The following is a 20,184-nucleotide window of genomic DNA, read 5'->3' on the forward strand; positions in this document are numbered from 1 at the left end:
ACACCTATGAATAATGAAGCTACTTCAGACCAACCCATTTTAGATTTGCGCCTGGCGCAAGAGTCATTTATCCCGCCGGGAAAATAGCAACAGCGTCGAGACCCGCCCACAAAGTTACTTGCGCTTTGCGCTTGACACTTGCGTTTCAGATCGTTAAAATAGGGCCCATAGTCTTTTATGTAAAGTTAAATATTATTATGTATGTTAACAAATTAAATCACTGCTGTGTACAGTAGCTGTCAAGTAGTTCTCAACTGAGTAAACATTGCTTCAGGTTTTTAAACTAATTAATCAAATGAGTATTGAAGAACCAAGAAATAAATGAGCAGTAAGTGGTTTTCTTTTTTCCTTGTTGATTGTTGATGAATTAATATTAAAAATGAAATAAACAGCATCTGTTAGGGTTCATTTACACTTGCAGAGTCTAATGCTGAGATTAAAATCATCATTTATTTAAAGGAACAGTCCACCCAGAAATCCTATCATTATTTACTTGCCCTCATGTCGTTCCAAACCTGTATGACTTTCTTTCTTCTGTGGAACACAAAAGAAGATATTTTGAACAATGTTGGTGATCAAACCGTTTTGGTTCCCAACGGCTTCCATTGAACGGTCAAACAACAATGGAAGTAAATGGGAAATGACTATCCCATTAAATACCCATTTACATTAATATCTCACTAAGACAAGAGTTTTGAGAAAGCACGCAAGCATCTGTATTTTCCGGGAAGCATGAGTTCTCTAGCCTGGGTTTCCCTTGAGCGCAGCGCGATTTTCTTCACGCTGCTAGGCAGCCTGGATTCCATGGACCAGATTTTCCCCTCAAAAAGGGAACCAATCACAGAATGGGGAGGGAGCAGCAAGACGATGATGACGTCTATGCAACACACCGAAGCAGTTTGTTTATATCTATGGATCCAACATGGCAGCAGACGCAAAGTTACCTTTCGATGCAGCCTTAGATAGTGTTCTAAGTAGTTTAGTCTTCTTCAGCCATCGTCTTCTTCCTCGTCGAATTTCTGTCGCTCTACATACGTCATCTGGTATAATTGAAACGATTGGCTATGAGCTACGTACAGGCGCATTTGATAGACATTCGTAGCGCCCAATAAACAGCTCTGGGCATTCGTAAACCACGCCTCAAATACAAGAAAATGAACATGTGGTTCCCAGACCACGTCTCAATGAGACGAGGTCTGACGTTAGCCAGGCTATGAGTGCTCAAATACACATAACCTTTCGAAAGTCGGCACTTCATACTTCTGATAGCAAGATGATTACATTTCTTTTTGGTGTTTTAGTACCATCTACAACATTGAGTGCTGCAATTCCTCCCATGCATTTTTCTATAAGGGGTTAGGGTTAGGGTGTCTTCTCCTTTAACACCTCAGGTTGAGCTCAGACTTACTAAAGATAATGTCCACTCACTCCCAGTGGATGCGTTTTTGGTTTTATTTTCCTGTTAGAATAATCGTAAGCGATTGACTCTCTCTTTGTAAGCAGTAGTGGATCTAAGATAATGGCACCGGGGAGCGCTGAACCTCATGTGTGTAGTCTTCACACACATTTAATCAACTAGTGGTGTTGTTATCCGGCCTGCTGGCTGTGAAGGCATTGCTACTGTCGCTCTGGCTCAGCTCACGCTCAATGGTTTTAGCTGAGTCCTGTCAGCTCCCATTACCCAACAATGAGGCGTTTGGCCGATCATCTCTGACAGCTTTTGTGGCGGAATATGATACGGATTTGTCCTTGCCTCACGTCTTCGCTGGAGTCTTACTCAAAGCTCTTTACGCGCCGCCAGTGTGTAAAGAAGCTCCAGAAGCGTGAGGCTGCGTTTGATTTGAGGCCTCTTATGGAGGGTGAATTACATTTAACTGCGTTTCACAGATTGTGTTTTTTCTGACAGACAGTCTAGTCCAGCACTTTTAAAGCGCTTTCAGGACTCGCATCAGGGCTTCAATGTAAATAGCATCACAAAGATACAAAGTTGCCTAAAGATATGTATATTAGGGGTTGGATGACTTTAAGTCGACATTTATGTGATGGTTGCTTATTGCTCCTATAACAGCTTATTTTTATCAGTTCTTTTGTCTTTGGGTCGTCGTATTTCTCAAAGATTCTGCTCGTTCTTAATCAGATTCAGATAAATAATGCATCAGTGAGTGAATTAACTCTACCTGGCAGCGTCTCTCTACTAATAGTGCAGCTGTGGGTTTTAGTTACTAAGAAATATATGCTAGAATATTTCAGTTTCGAAGCTATTTTATTGATAAATCACAGAACAGTGTTAACAATACATTTATGCGCTACTGAATGTTTCTGTGTGCATGCGATATGCATGCGTGCTTACTGTCTATATGTGTTTGGGTTACAATGCATTAGTTTATAACGCAATTAACTTACGTGCACAATAAGCTGTTTAAAACGTGCATTCACCCGATCAATTTTGAGCATCCAGATGGTATAATCAAACATATCTTGTGGAGCGCTCTCAGAGTATGCATTTCGTTGTCATTTTAACTGTTGGAAACGGAGAGTAAAAGTGGACTTCAAAGATTTCTTATCCTGTTGCGCCCTCTATAGGCCATGATCAACGACTAGTAGATGTCAAGCTTAAAGCATCATTAAAGTCGACTAGTCTGTGCAACCTAATATGGGTTTGTAAGATTCATGTTTTTGAAAGAAGTTTCTTATGCTCACCAAGGCTGCATATAGTTTTCCTCAACTACAACACACCGCTCTCTCATCCCTTCAATGCCTAAACTACCCAAGCAAAACACAAACACGCCACTCAACTACATACAGTAGAGCCCAAACATATTTGAACACTTACAAACGTCTCAAGGTGCTTTTAGAGGGTGTATGAATAGTATATACTGTATATTGTGTATCTATCTATTGTGGGGATTTTTTTTGCTTCAAAAGTGCTTTCTTTTGTTTAAAATAAATGCCACTTGGTTTGATATTTTTCTCATGCATCTTTAAGCAGGCTTGAAATATTATTAGTTTTTAAATGACTGTTTGAATATATAGTCAAATGTAATTTATTCATGTGATCAAAGCTGAATTTTCAGCATCATTACTCCAGTCTTCAGTGTCACATGATCCTTCAGAAATCATTCTAATATGATGATTTGCTGTTCAAGAAACATTTCTGATTATTATCAATGTTGAAAACAGTTGTGCTGCTTAATATTTTTGTGGAAACCGTGACACGTTTTTTTCTCAGGATTCTTTGGTGAATAAAGTAAAAAAACAGCATTTATTTTAAATAGAAAAAACGGGGAGATGCTGTGAAGGTGGATTTGGTTTAAAGCGTCAACTTTATGCACAATTTATCAGGAAAAGTTTTACAATTTGGCATGATTTGCATATTACACACTGAGTTTTTCCGCACACTTGGATGTGTCTGCTGTTATTGTAATTTAGGTTCATCTTTAGCAAACTCAGCTTGAAACCTTTTGATTTGTGAGTCTTAACATCCCAACCAGAGACTACTATCCCATTTATCAGACCAGACAAAACTGGACAGATTGAAACCTCATTAGAGATGGACTTTGAATTAAATTAACTCCCTCAATTAAAGTCATACTCTAATTAGTTAGCAGCTCTTTAGAGGGAAATAAAGTGCACAGAGAGGGAAAAACGTAAATGGTTCTTTAGTTAATTGTTCTTGTTGTTGAGTGTAAACTAATGTTCTTAAACTTATTTGGTCTTAAAGGTGCACTAACTCTTTTTTTATATACGAGGAGTACTTTTGAATAATACGTTTTAAATATTGTGCACTCACAAGACTCAAGTCAAATTCTACTCGCTTTACCACACTAATTCCCCTATTATCGGACACTCTCGCTCGTAGAATAGATTCATAATTTAGTTATTAGTCATATTAGTCTCTGTTGGCTTGGTTTGTTGTCAGGTCCAGGTCATGTTTCACTTAAAAAACAAAAGAAAAAATTAGAAATTATGTTTTGTATTATGAATGTATGGCACCATTACAATATTTTACATTATATATATATATATATATATAAATGATGTAAAATATTGTAATGGTGCCATAGTAATTAATTGCACAGAAAAAATATATATAAATGTTATAGTTTTTTGTAATGTAAACATTTTAATAAAATGTGAATAAGCATAAAGAAAAAGAAATGCTATTAGGTGTAAATACAATACAACTTTGTTTTGATTTTGAAGTTTTCATTGATTTATTGGGTCACACTTTAGATTAGTGTCCAATTCTCACTAACTAACTATTAACTATGACTTTTGCCTCAATAAACTCCTAATTACTGCTTATTAATAGTTAGTAGGTAGTTGTTAAGTTTAGGTATTTAAATAAGCTATTTAGATTAATCTGTGCTTTATAAGTACTAATAAACAGCCAATATCCTAGTAAAATGCATGCTAATAAACAACTAGTTAATATTGAGAATTATACCCTGAACTGAAGAGTTACCTATTATTGTAATGGCGTTTGTTATGAAAATGTGCCTAATTATCATTTAAATAATGTCATAATGCAAAGTATCCAAAAATGCATCCATTTTCTTTAAGCAAAATATAATTTCTTAATCTTTTTTCGGTATGATTTTGGGGATGAAATAAAACCCAGGCGTGTTCTTGCCGGTTTTTTCTTGAAATTCCCCCTGTTAGTTTGGCTGTTTACTAGGTCTTTTGCAGTCAAGTGGTTATGTAGCGGACGTCTCCTGAGGGAAATGAGGGATATCAGATCAGATAGATGAGAACCAGAGGCCCCCGTGAGCAGAAAAGTGAGAAAACAGCGGCAGGGATCTGATTTCCTCCGGCCACAGGGTGAAAATATCTCCTGGAGCCAGCAGGAGACACGTGTCAAGTACGAGGGCTCTCTGTGGCTCCAGATCGATCGGCTGGATAACGACGACAGGCCGAACAGGACGGCTATAACACAGCGTCTCGAAGGCTGGCAGAGCATCTGTGTGCTTTTTGGAGAGTATTTTTTCGCGGTTTTCGCTGCTTTTAAGTGCGAGAGATTGACCTCCGAAAACTGTCAAAACATAACGACAGTGAGAAAATTGTCTCTGAGATGTCAGGTCTCAGCCGCTGGCGATGGCTGTGTCAAAATATCCAGCCGGTCAGGCAGAAGAACAAACACCCGCATTTCAGGCTAAAGACGCTGCAGGCGGTGCTGGCAGAAATTAATATGCTTTTTATTAAGAGGCAACGTTTGTCCCCTAAAAACTTTTTCAAAACTTTTTTGCAAGATGATGAAGCATATCTCATTGCATCTTGTTTTTCTTTTTCTAACAACTAATATATATTATTATTATTAAAAAAAATTATTTATTATATTTTTATTCAATATTTGATACAGTAACAAGTAATATTCTATTAATTATATTCAATTCTATTATTAAAATTTTTAATTTATAGTATTTTTATTCAAATTATAATACACTAACAACTATATGTTATAAATATTATATTATTCAATTTATATCTATTATTTAATTTTTTTTAACTTATTTACATTTTTCTTATATTTATTTAGATTTCACCTCTGCATTCTGATTGGATGAGGCAAGTTTCAACGATGTAGTTACCTGATCTACCTGAATATCATAATTTATCCTTTCCTACATTTTCAAAGTAATGGTAGATTCATCACAAATATGATGAATTTTTTATCTATTTATTTTAATAGTCATATGCATTGCAATAAGCCAACTTCATCAACAATTAAATAATTATTTAAAATACTATTTTATTATTTGTAATAATTTTTTACTGTTTTAATTGTTTTATCTTTTTATCTGATTGATCAATTTATCATGCAAACAATAAGGTATTTGAATTTTTAGTTGAGCATGATGAGTGTCGTCTTTTGTTGTTGTTCTGAAGTCTGTCCATCAATTTTTTTTTTTTTTTTTTTTTTTTTTTTTGGGCAACAGTATATAATTACCTGATGTAAAGGCATGTTTAGTCCACATATACTCAATAATACTAATTTGATTTGTGTGTATTTAGCAAAAATACCGTATCTAGAACATTTTTGTCACTTTTAGTAGCATTTCCCCCCACAACCCCTGGTTATTTTCTGATGCTAGTTAGAAAACAATTGAATGATAAAATCAAAGCCCTATATGGAAACTACAAAAGTTTTACATGGCATAGGAGGAATATATATATGAAAGCATTACAATCACTAACTAAAATCTGTTTTTATTCCGTCTGCCTGCTAAGATTACTCCACACCCCTACAGACTACTTTTTATTAGCTCCATAACGGATTTATCACTGCCAGCATGATGGGTTTTGCTTTTTAAAATCCTTTTTAGTCTTCAAGGTCCACCGTGCCATTGACAACCCACTATGCATCATAATGTGGGACCGGCTATATAAACCTCTTAAAATTGTTGTTCGTATATTCGCCTAGAGTAAGATCAGTTAAGTGACCTACTTGAGAGACGGAGGGGTGGAGAGCAACACCAGTGATGATTGCTGTCATTATAATCTAGTACTAGAGAAAATTAGGCTAATGCAAGTGTCAATCTGCTAAATAAGTCCACTGGGCTCAATAGCACAGCTGGAGCTCTGGAACAGCGGTTAAAGCAGGCGCTGAAGGAACTCGCACACACAGCTTGGTAATATGGAGACTTCACCTTTCATACAATCAACTTGTATATGTACAGTAAATGTATTATCAGGCCTTTTGATCAGAAGAAAAAACATTGTCAATGCACCATGTCCTAAACAGATGTGACATTGAACATGGTGTAGTAGATGTTTGGATAACCAGGTACTGTGTGTGTGTATATATATATATATATATATATATATATATATGCTAGTGCTGGGCAACGATTAATCGCGGATAATCGCATCCAAAATAAAAGTTTGTGTTTACATAATATATATGTGTGTGTACTGTGTATAATAATTTTGTGTATTTAAAGGAGCCGTATGTAAGATTGTGGCCAAAACTGGTACTGCACTCACTTTCAAATTACTGTAGAGCGGTTAATCCCCTCCCCCTCCCCCCTGACTCGAGGTTGCCAGATAGGCTGCAGGATCCAGCAGGAACGTAGGCTGCTATAGCTGTGGTAACTAGAGCAGAGCTGGCAACCCGGATGCCGAAACACTACTGACTTCGTGATTGGTAGATAGGTGGAGGGTGGGGCTTCAGGCCAAAACACAACATGACAACATCAACATCAGTTGAGGGCTGCAACTTCACTTTTAAATGACAATATCCTGGCCGGACTACTGTTGTCAGTGATATAAGTATTTGAAATGAACATGATTTCTTAATGTCTAGTGACATATCAGGGCCATTTTATGATTAATTGAAATACATTTCTTACATACGGTTCCTTTAAATACACACACATGCATGTGTATTTAAAGCTGCAGTCCGTAGTTTTTCCTCTTTGTCGCCATCTCTGTTCTAAATCTGCAATTGCAGTTATTCGCGTAATTATCAACTTTACGTGTGTTGTGCCTCGACACGGCACAGCGCGGATGAATCCGATGAGGAGAATGTGCGGCTGTCAGTCGCCGCCGGTGCGGATACTGTCATTCGCAGATTCTACTTTTTGGAAGTATGACCAACATAAGAATTTTTACTGGAAAATGTTATCCGAACAAGTAAGTAACAGCCACTTTTGTTCTGACCAACTAAGGGGGAAAATAGGACAGCATTGCGTGTCCTATATTTAATGCCCTTCCGATATTTATCCTTGTTTTCGCACGGGCCGGTTGCAGTCTCTTTTTTTCTGTAGCCACTCCCAAGTCTTTTGCATTTTACAACGGGTGAATCTTGTCACTGGTGACTGTCGTGTGAACCTTTCTGGATCTGCCATCAAATTAATAAGTTTAATTATATCAAGTGCTGTGAGAAAAGGCTATAAATCTCCACCTCCAAGATCCTCACACTCATAGCCTACTAGCCGAGACTCTTCTTTATGTGGACAGATGTGACGTAATGACGCAAAGACATGCTCGAATTTCCCGCTGAAACATTATTAACAAGCTTACCGTTTTGAATCGAGCTACGGCAAGCAGATAGTGTTGAACACTGGCTGGTTATGTACTTGTTCAAAAATTTATTTAGGACAATTTTTAACCCAAAAAAGTTACGGAATGCAGCTTTAAGAAAAATGTGTATCAAATATTAATATTTATATATAATATAAATTATGTATAAATATATATACAATATATACATGCAAATATTTCTTAAATATATACATTCATATGTGTGTATTTTATATATACAAATAATTATACACAGTACACACACATATATTATGTAAACCCAAACTTTTATTTTGGATGCGATTAATCGCGATTAATAATCATATATGTGTATATGTACAGTATGTGTGTGTGTATGTGTATATGTATATTAGGGGTTGAACGACTTCAGATTTTTTGAAGTCGACTGTTATGACATCAAAGTCGAGTCGACGTTGACTAGTCACTCACGTCATTCATAAAAACACAAGAGATGGGACTGCTTTGCAACATGCCCCAATTTGCAATTTATTTGCAGAAAATGATACAGATGCTGACAGACAGTTCATAATATGTTGCAACTTAACGGTAACAATGCAACAATAACTCCCGTTTTAGTGCAAACATTTTTTAGTGATGCATTATGTTGGCATTACAATGCCATTTATGCAAGATGGGCTGTAAGTAAGCCTACTCACTGTCACAGTCCTGCTCATTCACAGTTTTTACTTTTCGAACATGGTTTGCATGTTTAGTGAAGTTTCTAATTGACCGTTCGCAAAGACCCTCACCCTTTAGTTACTGTTGCTATGTCCGACACAGTGAAATATACATCGCGGAGCAGAGAGGACACTGACAACGTGCTGACAGACAGGACAGAGCAGGTTACTTTTAATATGTAAACAAAGTCTCAACTTTCATATTTGGTTATTTTATAAAGAAATGTAAACAATAAATACCGTTTTGTGGCTCTTTAATGTGTCGTGGCAGATCGCTGTAGAGCCTCTTAAAGCTGCTCGTGAACCGATCATCTCTTCCTTCTAGTTAATTTATAGCATCAAATAAACATGAATATACATAAGAAGGAATGTTGTTTTAACTGCAGAAAGACGTCAGTACACACCGTTATTCAAGTTAAAATCCTCCAACGTTAATCTACTAACTCTCCTGACTGCTTTGTCGGACAGAAATGGCGGATTCGGCGGATTATGATTGGTCAGATCGCCTGTCAATCAAACTCCCTGCGAAGGGTAAATTTACTGCTGTCGAGATGATTTGCATTCCTCACTTAACATTAGCGGATGCCTTTTCAGATGAGTGTGCATTGCACTAGTACTTTTGTTGTACTTCAGGACAGACTTACTTTCCAAGTGACATTTTTACAAGCTTCATCTTTAGTGAAGTATTTCCACACACTTGATGGTGACAATCATTGTGTCACATGATCAATGCCACTATTCGACGTCAAGCTTAAAGCGTCACGGCATTGCATTAAGGTCGACTAGTCGACTAATCGACTAGTTGGTACAACCCCTAATGTGTATATATATATGTGTGTGCGTGTGCGTGTGTGTGTGTAAAATGCCTAGAAATACTTTAGCCGTGCATTTCCCTGAAAATAATTGCACACCTTAGAACATTTGTAAATCAATCAGATTCAAGCATTCAACAGCCCCGTAGTATAATTACTATTAAGAACTATTTTTCTCTTTCTTTGTCTGGCATCTTAGATGGATTTTTTCACTGGGCTTGTCACAGTGATTTATATGATTGCCTTCTTTGCGAACGATAAATATGATAACCAAAAATAAGTTTCTTAGACAGCAGGGTAATTAATCTGCATACTTTTCAAACAACCTAAAAAACAGTGCTGTTAATGAGCTTATTGACGTGGAACTAGACCTGGACATGTTCTTCACCCAGAGTGTCCATCAACCTCCTGTCAGTGGTGTGCACTGGAAGTGTTGGACACACACACACACACACACACACACACACACACACACACACACACACACACACACACACTCCCTCTGTGATGCATGACGTGGACACGTCCCATAGTTGTGGTGACTTCAGTGTTCTCTCCCACTTAAATGACTGGAAGCGAGTGAACGTGTCCTTTGCCTTTCCCCTGCAAATGTAACTTTTATGAGGTTGTCAGCCCTTGTTGTTGAAGCAGAACAGACTGTTTGATGTTAGAGACAACAAAGTGAAGGTCTGGCTCAGATCTCACCAAATACACAAGAGTGGTTTATCATGAACATCAGTGAGAAGAACCAGAGCGTAGCCTCGCTCTCTAGGTGTGTTTACTGAGCATGGCAGAGCCTTAGGATGATGAAGATTCGCTTCATAAAACAATAGAAACCATCAGCCGGAGCATACCAACTCTTATAACTCACTTTTATAAAGTTCCCACCCACATTTTTTAGGAGATTATCATTGTTTTAAGATTTTCATTTGTCTTTACCATCTCATCTTGTAATACGATAACAGTATGCCAAGTATAATCCTTTAAAATAAAGAAGCAACATTTTTTTAGATTGTATATACAGAATGTATACAGTATACTCTATCTATCTATCTATCTATCTATCTATCTATCTATCTATCTATCTATCTATCTATCTATCTATCTATCTATCTATCTATCTATCTATCTATCTATCTATCTATCTATCTATCTATATCTATCAAAGAAGAATGCATTTAAAATAATGAAAAACATTTAAAATGGCAAGAAACTAAAATGCCAAATGTTTTAATTTAACATGCATTTAACAAATCATTTACTTTTTGACTATTTTATTGTTTTCTTTAACTACATTGTAAAACGTTACCAAAATGTAACAGTTTTAAATGTCTATTAATTTGTCCATTTAAATTTTCATTGTCCATTTTAATTTATTTATTTATTTAATTCGTTTATTTGTCAGGGACAATGTACAAAATACATTAATCTTACGAAAAGATGTTTTGTACCAGAGTTAGCCAATGCTAATTTCCATCTGCCGTCCCCGGGCAGGTGCAAACAAAATATTAAAACATTACATTACAAATAACTATCAGTAGCACTAACAAATACATGCAATATTATTGTTATTTAAATATTAAAATATTAAATATTTAAATATCATTTAAAACTAATCAGATGTTTAAATGAAAAAACTAGTCAAAAAACAATCACAGCCTAAAATATATACAACATAGTCAAAAACATTTACTTCAATTTACTTTGAATTTACATTTACTTTAATGTTTGAATTATTAAATTGATAACTTATTCCTTTATTTTTAAGTGTCCGGTCTAGTCTTCCATAGCAGTATCACCCTTTTCCATACAACAGCTCATAGTAACACATCAATCTCCAAAAGGGATTAAAAAAACATAAATGATGAGTATGAAATGATCAGTGAATCCTTCCTTCATAAACCAACACAACTGAACATCGCCCTCCTCCCAAAAGCTGACCTGAGCGCTAGTTAAAACCTTCTCCTGTAATAAAGCCTAACTGGTTTATAAAAACATGGCGATATTGGCACTGATTGCATGCTTATGAAATTTTCTTTCGAAATGATTATCTGGAGAGCTCTGAGGACAGGACCCAGCTGAGGCTCGTGTGTGTGTGTGTGTGTGTCAGGCTTGGCAAACACACTCAGTAAAACAGCACAGATGGCCCACGATCGCACTTGGCTTTCTTACAGACTGACAGACAGATAGACAGGTGGACTCCCATTTCTCACCACAGATCTCTCTCTCTCTCTCTCTCTCTCTCTCTCTCTCTCCCTCAGGAACTCAAGGAAGGAGCTGAATGACATACGGTTTGAATTCACTCCAGGGCAAGGTCAGTGCACCTCATCATGCATCAGTCAGTCGTATCGTTACGCTGTCTTCAAGTCCTCCTGGGACGTTCCCACTTATGAGGCCGGAAACATTATTACGATGTGATTTAGGTTGGAAGGAAATGGACACAATTTCTTTTTCACTTCCCGACAGAGACTTTTAACTTTTAGCACTAGCGCATCAAAACGAAGAGCAAAGGATGAGTTTATGCTATATAAATGATTTTTAATCAGTCATTCCAGTTTTGAAGGATATATTAAAATAGCTTTAAGTTCTTTAGAGAAAGTGCAAAGTACAAATTTCCTGATTTTAATACATGTAATTATATTATTAATTTAATAAGTTTAGAGAGAAAGTCATTTGTGAAATTCTGGCCAATTTATTCTTTCAACACTCAGGGGAAAGTAATTAAAATCTTATTTCAATTAATTTGGTATTTATATATTATACATACACATACACACACACACACACACACACACACACACACACACACACACACACACACACACACACACACACACACACACACACACACACACACACACACACACACACACACACACACACACTCTCTCTCACACACTCACTCACTCACTCACTCCCTCTGTGATGCATGACGTGGACACGTCCCATAGCTGTGGTGACTTCAGTGTTGACTTCATATATATATATATATATATATATATATATATATATATATATATATATATATATATATATATATATATATATATATATATATATATATATATTATACATACACATGCACATACACACACACACACACATATATATACAGTGCTATGCATAAGTTTAGACACCCATGCGGTGGAATGGTGTTGTGGTAATTATGTGTAATGGAAATGACATATATTTTACTTTTGGGATAATGTGAACAAGTTAGCTAGCAGTCGATTCATTTTACAAAAATACAATAAAATGTATAGTTTCTTAATTAATGTTCTCCAGTACTACCTGGTTTAGTGATGACACCAAATAATAAATACATTCTTTAAATGAATGAATGACTGACTCTGGAAAACTCACAAAGATGTGCCCTTTACTTCTCATTTTTCTAAAATACTAATGGTTATGACAGCAGCATTGGGAACAGTGGTGTTTTGTTATAATACACACACATATACATATATATATATATATACAGTGCTATGCATAAGTTTAGACACCCATGCTAAAGTTGACTAAAAAGAGGAATAAAAAATCATCTTTTGGAAATTGAACTTAATGCCTTAATTAAAAAAATTAGGAAAAATCCAATCTTTAAGGACACCAATTTTCTTTGTGAATGAATAATGTATCGTAAATAAATAAATGTTCTTCCTTAAAATACAGGGTGCATAAGTCTGGACACCCCTATGTTAAATTCCCATAGAGGCAGGCAGATTTTTATTTTTAAAGGCCAGTTACTTCATGGATCCAGGATACTATGCATCCTGATAAAGTTCCCTTGGCCTTTGGAATTAAAATAGCCCCACATCATCACATAGCCTTCACCATACCTAGAGATTGGCCTGGTTTTATTTCAGTTAGCCTAATAGCTGGTTTGATTTGCATTGAGAGATGATCTTATGGAAAGTACTCCATGCCAATCTCTAGGTATGTTGAACCAGGTAGTACTGGAGAACATTAATTAAGAAACTATACATTTTATTGTATTTTTGTAAAATGAATCGACTGCTAGCTAACTTGTTTACATTATCCCAAAAGTAAAATATATGTCATTTCCATTACACATAATAACCACAACACCATTCCACCATTTTAAGAGAAGAAACCTTGAAGAATCACCCATGAACTAAATGTGCAGTCTCTGTACACACTGAAAGCATGACGATGATTAATAGCAATTTAATGCCACCATGCCGACACGCCTCCAGCATTATAAGCCTGAGCTCAAAGAAAATCCAGTTTCCTACTGGTAATTATGACATTGTGCTGGTGTTCATGTGCGTCTTAGAATGATCTTTCCAGAGTGACTTGAAGGCAGCGTTAGCAATATAAAAAAGAGATCTCACAGGGTTCCTTCTGTTCGCAGTGTGACTCTGGGTGGGTGGTATGAACAAAATGGTCCAACTACATGTCAAATAACTCTCATTAGAGTATTAGTAGACTCTGCTTAATATCTCCTAACACTTTATTCTGATGCTCCCCCAACAGACTTTATAATGACTAGAAACTAGAAGTAAGTTTGCAACTACATGTCAACTTATTCCTCTAAACCTAAACCTACCATTCTACTTCAGTCTACTAATACTCTAATGATAATTATTTGACATGTAATTGCAAAGTTAATTATGGTTAATAGAATGTCTGAAGTAACCTTTTGTTGTTGTTGCTGAAATTGCAATGAAAACAATGTTCATATATATATATATATATATATATTAGGGCTGGGAATCGATTAAAAAAAATTAACTAATTAATTGCACAATTTCTGTAATTAATTGCAATTAATTGCGCTTCCCCCAAGCTTGTAATCATCAATATTTAAACTTAGAATCACCTAATTAAACAACACAGGAAAAAAAGGGAACAGAAAATAGCCCTATATTAAAATATTAAACATCAATATATCAATATATTATTCTTTTTCAATAATCAATCAACATAATCAATTTAACAGATTATTATTATTATTATTATTTTATTAATTATTAAAACAAAATATAGTCCTACAAAGCTATTATTACCAGAGCATGTGATCAGAGCAGGTCATTTTACCATTGTTGCCCAGCATGGCTATACCAGCTCAGCAAACAGAAGTCAACAGAGAAATTTCACGTTACTTGAGTGGACTTTACTTTTCCAGTGCTTAGTACATGATTGAAGCCTTTGGGCCGTTAACGACAGAGCCGCCGACACACACACACACACACACACACACACACACACACACACACACACACACACACACACACACACACGGAACGGAGAGCTCGCCGCTGCTGGGCCATTAACGACAGAGCGAGCCGACACACACACACACGCGCGGAGCACAGAGCACGCCGACCGACCGACACACACACACACACACACACACACACACTCACTCACTCACGCGCACGCGCGGAGCACAGAGCGCGACGCACATACCGAGCGGAAAAGACCCGCTCATGACAGCTGCGCGAGAATGAAACCTGATCGCCGAACACGGAGGGGCGGGACGGCATATTTCGGCCTTTTTAATAGCAGACGCAACAGGAAATCATTAAAACGAGGCAAAAAAAAAAAGTGCTGCGTCAATTGCGTTATTTTTTTTTTACGCGTTAAACATTTCAAATTAATCGCAAAGATTAACGCGTTAATTCCCCCAGCCCTAATATATATATATATATATATATATATAAACATTCTCTTGTTATTTGGATCTTGATGGACATAAATGAATAGATCAGATTATTCATAACAAATAAATTATTCATAACTAATAAAGAAGTCATATTATTTAACACAAGTTAAAATAAAATGTTAATCATAAAACTCTAAATTCTGATTGGATGAGCCACATTATAACTTCAACGTGGCAAATTGCGAAGTTATTAACCATAAACAACTAATCTCTGCTTTGTGTCTACCATTGATTGATACATACCTGGGCTTTTTTATTATTATTTTTATTTTATTATTATTATTTTTTTTATGAATGCACTTTAATTTTTGTATATTCCATTAGAATTTTAGTTAAAGTTTTAGAAATTGTGTTGTGTTTTGTCATTTTTTTTAAATTTAAAAAAAAAAAATTATAGTTTGTATTAACTTTTATTTCAGTCTTAGTTATTGTAGTTAAGCTAAAAAAAAAAAAAAAAAAAGTGCTTTGCCAACTAGCTGAAATAGCTACATTTTTAGCTGAGGTTTTTAATATTTGATTCCAGTTAATGTTGTTTTTATTTCAAGACAAGTTTTTTTTTTTTTTTTTTTTTTTTGAGTTAACTCTAGTAGCCCTGCATCAGCCTTAGATCTGACTGGTTCAGTGCATTTGAGTCCATTGCGACTTGTTTGTTGATGTTTGTGTGTGTGTGTGTGTGTGTGTGTGTGTGTGTGTGTGTGTGTGGGTTTGCCAGAACATACTTTTAACTTTGTGTTCTGACAGTTTTCTTGCTGTAATATCATGCTGTGCATCTGTGCGTGTGTGTTCTTTCTCAGACACCGCGGATGGAGTTTCTCAGGAGCTCTTTTCTGCTGGTCTGGTCAATGGTCATGATGTTGTAGTGGGTAAGTTGAGCGTGCGTCACATTAAACTCAGTTTTCTCGTCTGACGCTTTAAATGGCGTTCTCTTTAAAGCAAGATGGATTATGATTGGCTGTTAATGTTTTTATTGTTCATCAGCTAAAAAAAAAAAAAAAATCAATCTGAAAGTGATTCCAAATATATATTTTCTCTGTGCCATTATCGTTATATAAATAAACGTGAATAGGTGCCATGTAGTAGCTACCATAATTTAAACTTGTAAAAAGCATTCATGTCCTCATAGAGCTTGTAATTATTGAAAAGTGTTGTGATAGAAATGCATAATTCCCAGTCTGAGGTCGTGAACATAGAGCATCACGTGTTGTAATCTCGGTATGGTAATTACGACATGGCGTGAACGCAGAAAAATGTCGCGCTCCATGGAGAATGAGTGAACATTGTTCATTTATATACAGTACCAGTCAAAAGTTTGGAAACGTTACTATTTTTAATGTTTTTGAAAGAAGTCTCTTATGCTCATCAAGCCTGCAGTTAAAAAACAAAAAAAAACAAAAAAAAAACTAATATTATGAAATATTATTACAATTTAAAATAATGGTTCTCTTTTTTAATATACTTTAAAATGTAATTTATTTTTGTGATGCAAAGCTGAATTTTCATCAGCAAGTACTCCAGTCTTTGGTGTCTTATGATCCTTCAGAAATCATTCTAATATGCTGATTTATGATCAATGTTGGAAACAGTTGTGCTGCTTAATATTTTTTTTATAACCTGAGATACTTTTTTCAGGATTATTTGATGAATAAAAAGTTAAAAAGAACTGTATTTATTTATAATAGAAATCTTTTGTAACAATATACACTACCGTTCAAAAGTTTGGGAACAATAACTAATTTTTTTTAAAGAAATTAGTACTTTAATTCAACAAGGATGCGTTAAATTGATAAAAGGTGATGGTAACGATTTATATTGTTAGAAATTTTTGAATAAATGCTGTTTTAATGAATAAATGCTGTTAACGTTTTACTCATCAATGAATCCTGAAAAAAGTATTCCAAAAATATATATTAAACAGCACAACTGTTTCCATCATTGATAATAACTGAGTATCAAATCATCATATTAGAATGATTTCTGAAGGATCATAAGACACCAAAGACTGGAGTACTTGCTGATGAAAATTCAGCTTTGCATCACAAAAATAAATTACATTTTAAAATATATTAAAAAAGAGAACCATTATTTTAAATTGTAATAATATTTCATAATATTACTGTTTTTTTTTGTTTAGTTTTTTTTTAACTGCAGGCTTGATGAGCATAAGAGACTTCTTTCAAAAACATTAAAAATAGTAATGTTTCCAAACTTTTGACTGGTACTGTATATTACTGACATTGTTACAATACAAAGCAGGTTAAAATTTTTTAATAACTTCTGACCATTACATCAGAGCAGCTCTTTAAATGGGGCTGATAACAGCTCTCCTGCAAAGGAGAAAATTGCAAAAGGAAACAATCTCAGGGGTCATTAGTCCACTAAACATGCAGAGCAATATGCTAGGTATAAGGGTAAGATGAGTCGCTCAACTCTGTCCATGCATCAGTAATGCTATAACCGCATCAATTAATGTATATAGCTAATATTCACGGTTACACACAATTTGGCTAGTGGGTAATCTGAGATCGAGACCCCCGGCTTCAAGCCATTTTAGAGCAAATACATGAATGCTGAGGTACTGAATATCAAGATATCATTTGTTTAAACATATTGCTCACTCCTAATGTTAGTATGTTTTTCTACACGTTTTCCCAGTGGCTGCTAACCTTCAGAAGATTGTAGAAGACCCAGTTACCTATAAAGTGTTGACCTTTAAGCTGGTGAGTATTCACATGCTAAATGTCACTGAGAATGTTGCAGGATTCCAATGGGGGGAATATCAGGGCTGGAAAAGTAATGGATATTAATTGTAAAATATTCATATGCATTTTCTAATTACACTCAGATATTTAATGAATTGGCTTGAAATTGTTCTTTGTAGGTGGAGTCTTTATAAAATGATTTTATGACTGATTGGAACTGTTGGTCTGTTTTTATACGACGCAGTTTATTTACTTTCTGCAAATTCATTGTGCATTGAATATACAACAGCATACGTCCCTCAGGTCCCACACAGCCATTCATTCATTATTTGCTGAAATCACGTCTTTGACAGCGTGTAATGAATTTTCATTACGTAATTCCTTATTGAACACATGACAAATCTGAGAGAATATTAGGGAGAGTGTTTAATGATGCCTTTTAATGTGCTAAAAAAAATGACAGAACTGGGATATTCTGGCAGATACATGAATACACAAATTAAAATGTCACTGTTAAATGCATACAGATGAAGAAGGGAGGGCGTTAGACCCCGGCTCCAGCGGCAGGATCCTGTGGCAGTATCTGTTCATATTTCCCCAGGACTTTTATATTTCAGTCTCTGTGGAGGATTAGAGACAGATAGTGGTGATAGACGGCACTTTAATCCACTTTTAAGTGGATACCGTTATATTGGATACGACGCCATTCACATGAATCTTCTGGTGAGATTGAATCCCAATAGATACGTTTCATGCAATGTGAGGTCCTCCTCCATGGTGGTATTAAAGATATAGTTCATCCAAAGATAGAAGTTTTGTCAATGTTTACTTGCCCTTATGTCGTTCCAAACCCCAATTTCTGACCCCAAACACATATGAAGAAAATGTTATGTACATTACAATATTATTATTTTACAAATAAACATCATAATAATGCTAAAACAGTATTATGATGTTTACGTATGATGTAAAAAAAAAAAAAAAAAAAACATTTTGAAATTGTAAAATTACTAAACAAAGTTGTATTGTTTTGAAAATAATCTCCAAATAGGCCTTTTATGAGAATAGTCATGAAATTTCAAGAATAAAGCTGCGACATTACAAGATTAATAAAGCTATATTTTGAATTAATCTCAAAATAAATAGTAAAAATGACGAAATTAAAGTTTATAATTAATTTTAAACTTTATTCTTTTAAATGTATGACTTTATTTCATATTACTCCATATGATATAAAAAAAAAATGTTGAAAATGTTAAAAAAGCAAAACAAATATAAAGTATTTTTTAGCAAAAGTATGTGTTGTTACTGTTTAAATAAAAATATTATATATATATATATATGTATATATTTTTTTATTTAAAAAAAAATATTTTTACAGTCATGAACATTGCAATGAAACAACTTAATAAATACATATTTTAAAAATACTTTTTATTTTAAAACTTGGCATTATTTTTTTATTTAGCATGATATCACCATCTCTAGTGGCTTCCAGGCTCCAAAAAAGGGCAGACATGTAATTTGTCTTCATTTTTGTTTCAATTTTGGAAGGTTCCTTATTTCAGTTGAATGCCAGTGCAAACAAGATTTGTAAGCTAGCTGTTATTGTATGGAAAAGAGCAGGTTTGGAACAACATGATGGTGAGAAAATCTCCGATGAACCGCCGGAAACGCTAACACTAAGAGCAGGTCCCGGTGGACTGGCCAATGCGGCGCGACGCCTGTGTTTAATCACTCCTTTAGATGGAGCCGAGAGTTGGCGGTAAACAACATCTGCGCGTTAGCAGCCTTTTGCAGAGAGCTATCTCTACAGCATCTGCCAGCTCTTACCCTTAACTTCACCCTCCAACCCTCCACAAAACTCCCACAATGCATTTCTCAATCGCACCTGGTGTGTTTAGAAAATCACATTAGGACGTGTGGAGTTTTATTGTTTAATTTGAGCTTGAGCGTCCCGTGAGAGAACTCCACATCACATGATTAGAAAACTACTCCACATTAAAGCTGAGAAAGCTGATTGTAGACGGCACGGCGTGTGTGTGTGTGTGTGTGTGTGTGTGTGTGTGTGTGTGTGTGTGGCGAATATCTCAGGCAGCCTGGTCGTTCGATCTCATTTATTAATGTCACCCCTGACTACACTGTGTGGAATTCAGACAATTACGCTGCTTGGATATTGAACCGTGAAGAAGAATTATGTTGCGCTCTGTGGCTTGTGCATGTACATGAGCTGCAATAGAGAACGCTGAAAATACATAGATTTTAAT

General features: G+C 35.4%; 1 protein-coding gene across 4 annotated transcripts in view; it reads left to right on the forward strand.

Annotated features, from left to right (window-relative positions):
- Positions 1 to 20,184, forward strand: part of stk39 (serine threonine kinase 39) — a 77,933-nt gene that overhangs the window by 52,624 nt on the left and 5,125 nt on the right. For 3 of the 4 annotated variants that reach the window (XM_082174733.1, XM_082174734.1, XM_082174736.1), the window contains 3 exons: positions 11,794 to 11,846; positions 16,013 to 16,081; positions 17,871 to 17,935. In XM_082174733.1, the coding sequence (XP_082030859.1) occupies positions 11,794 to 11,846; positions 16,013 to 16,081; positions 17,871 to 17,935 (187 nt within the window). Of the gene's footprint in view, positions 1 to 4,678; positions 5,283 to 11,793; positions 11,847 to 16,012; positions 16,082 to 17,870; positions 17,936 to 20,184 lie in introns of those variants that run through there. The other variant, XM_082174735.1, reaches the window with a different exon arrangement.

Source organism: Leuciscus leuciscus (assembly GCF_965113295.1).
Source record: "Leuciscus leuciscus genome assembly, chromosome: 7".
NCBI classification, from domain to species: Eukaryota; Metazoa; Chordata; class Actinopteri; order Cypriniformes; family Leuciscidae; genus Leuciscus; species Leuciscus leuciscus.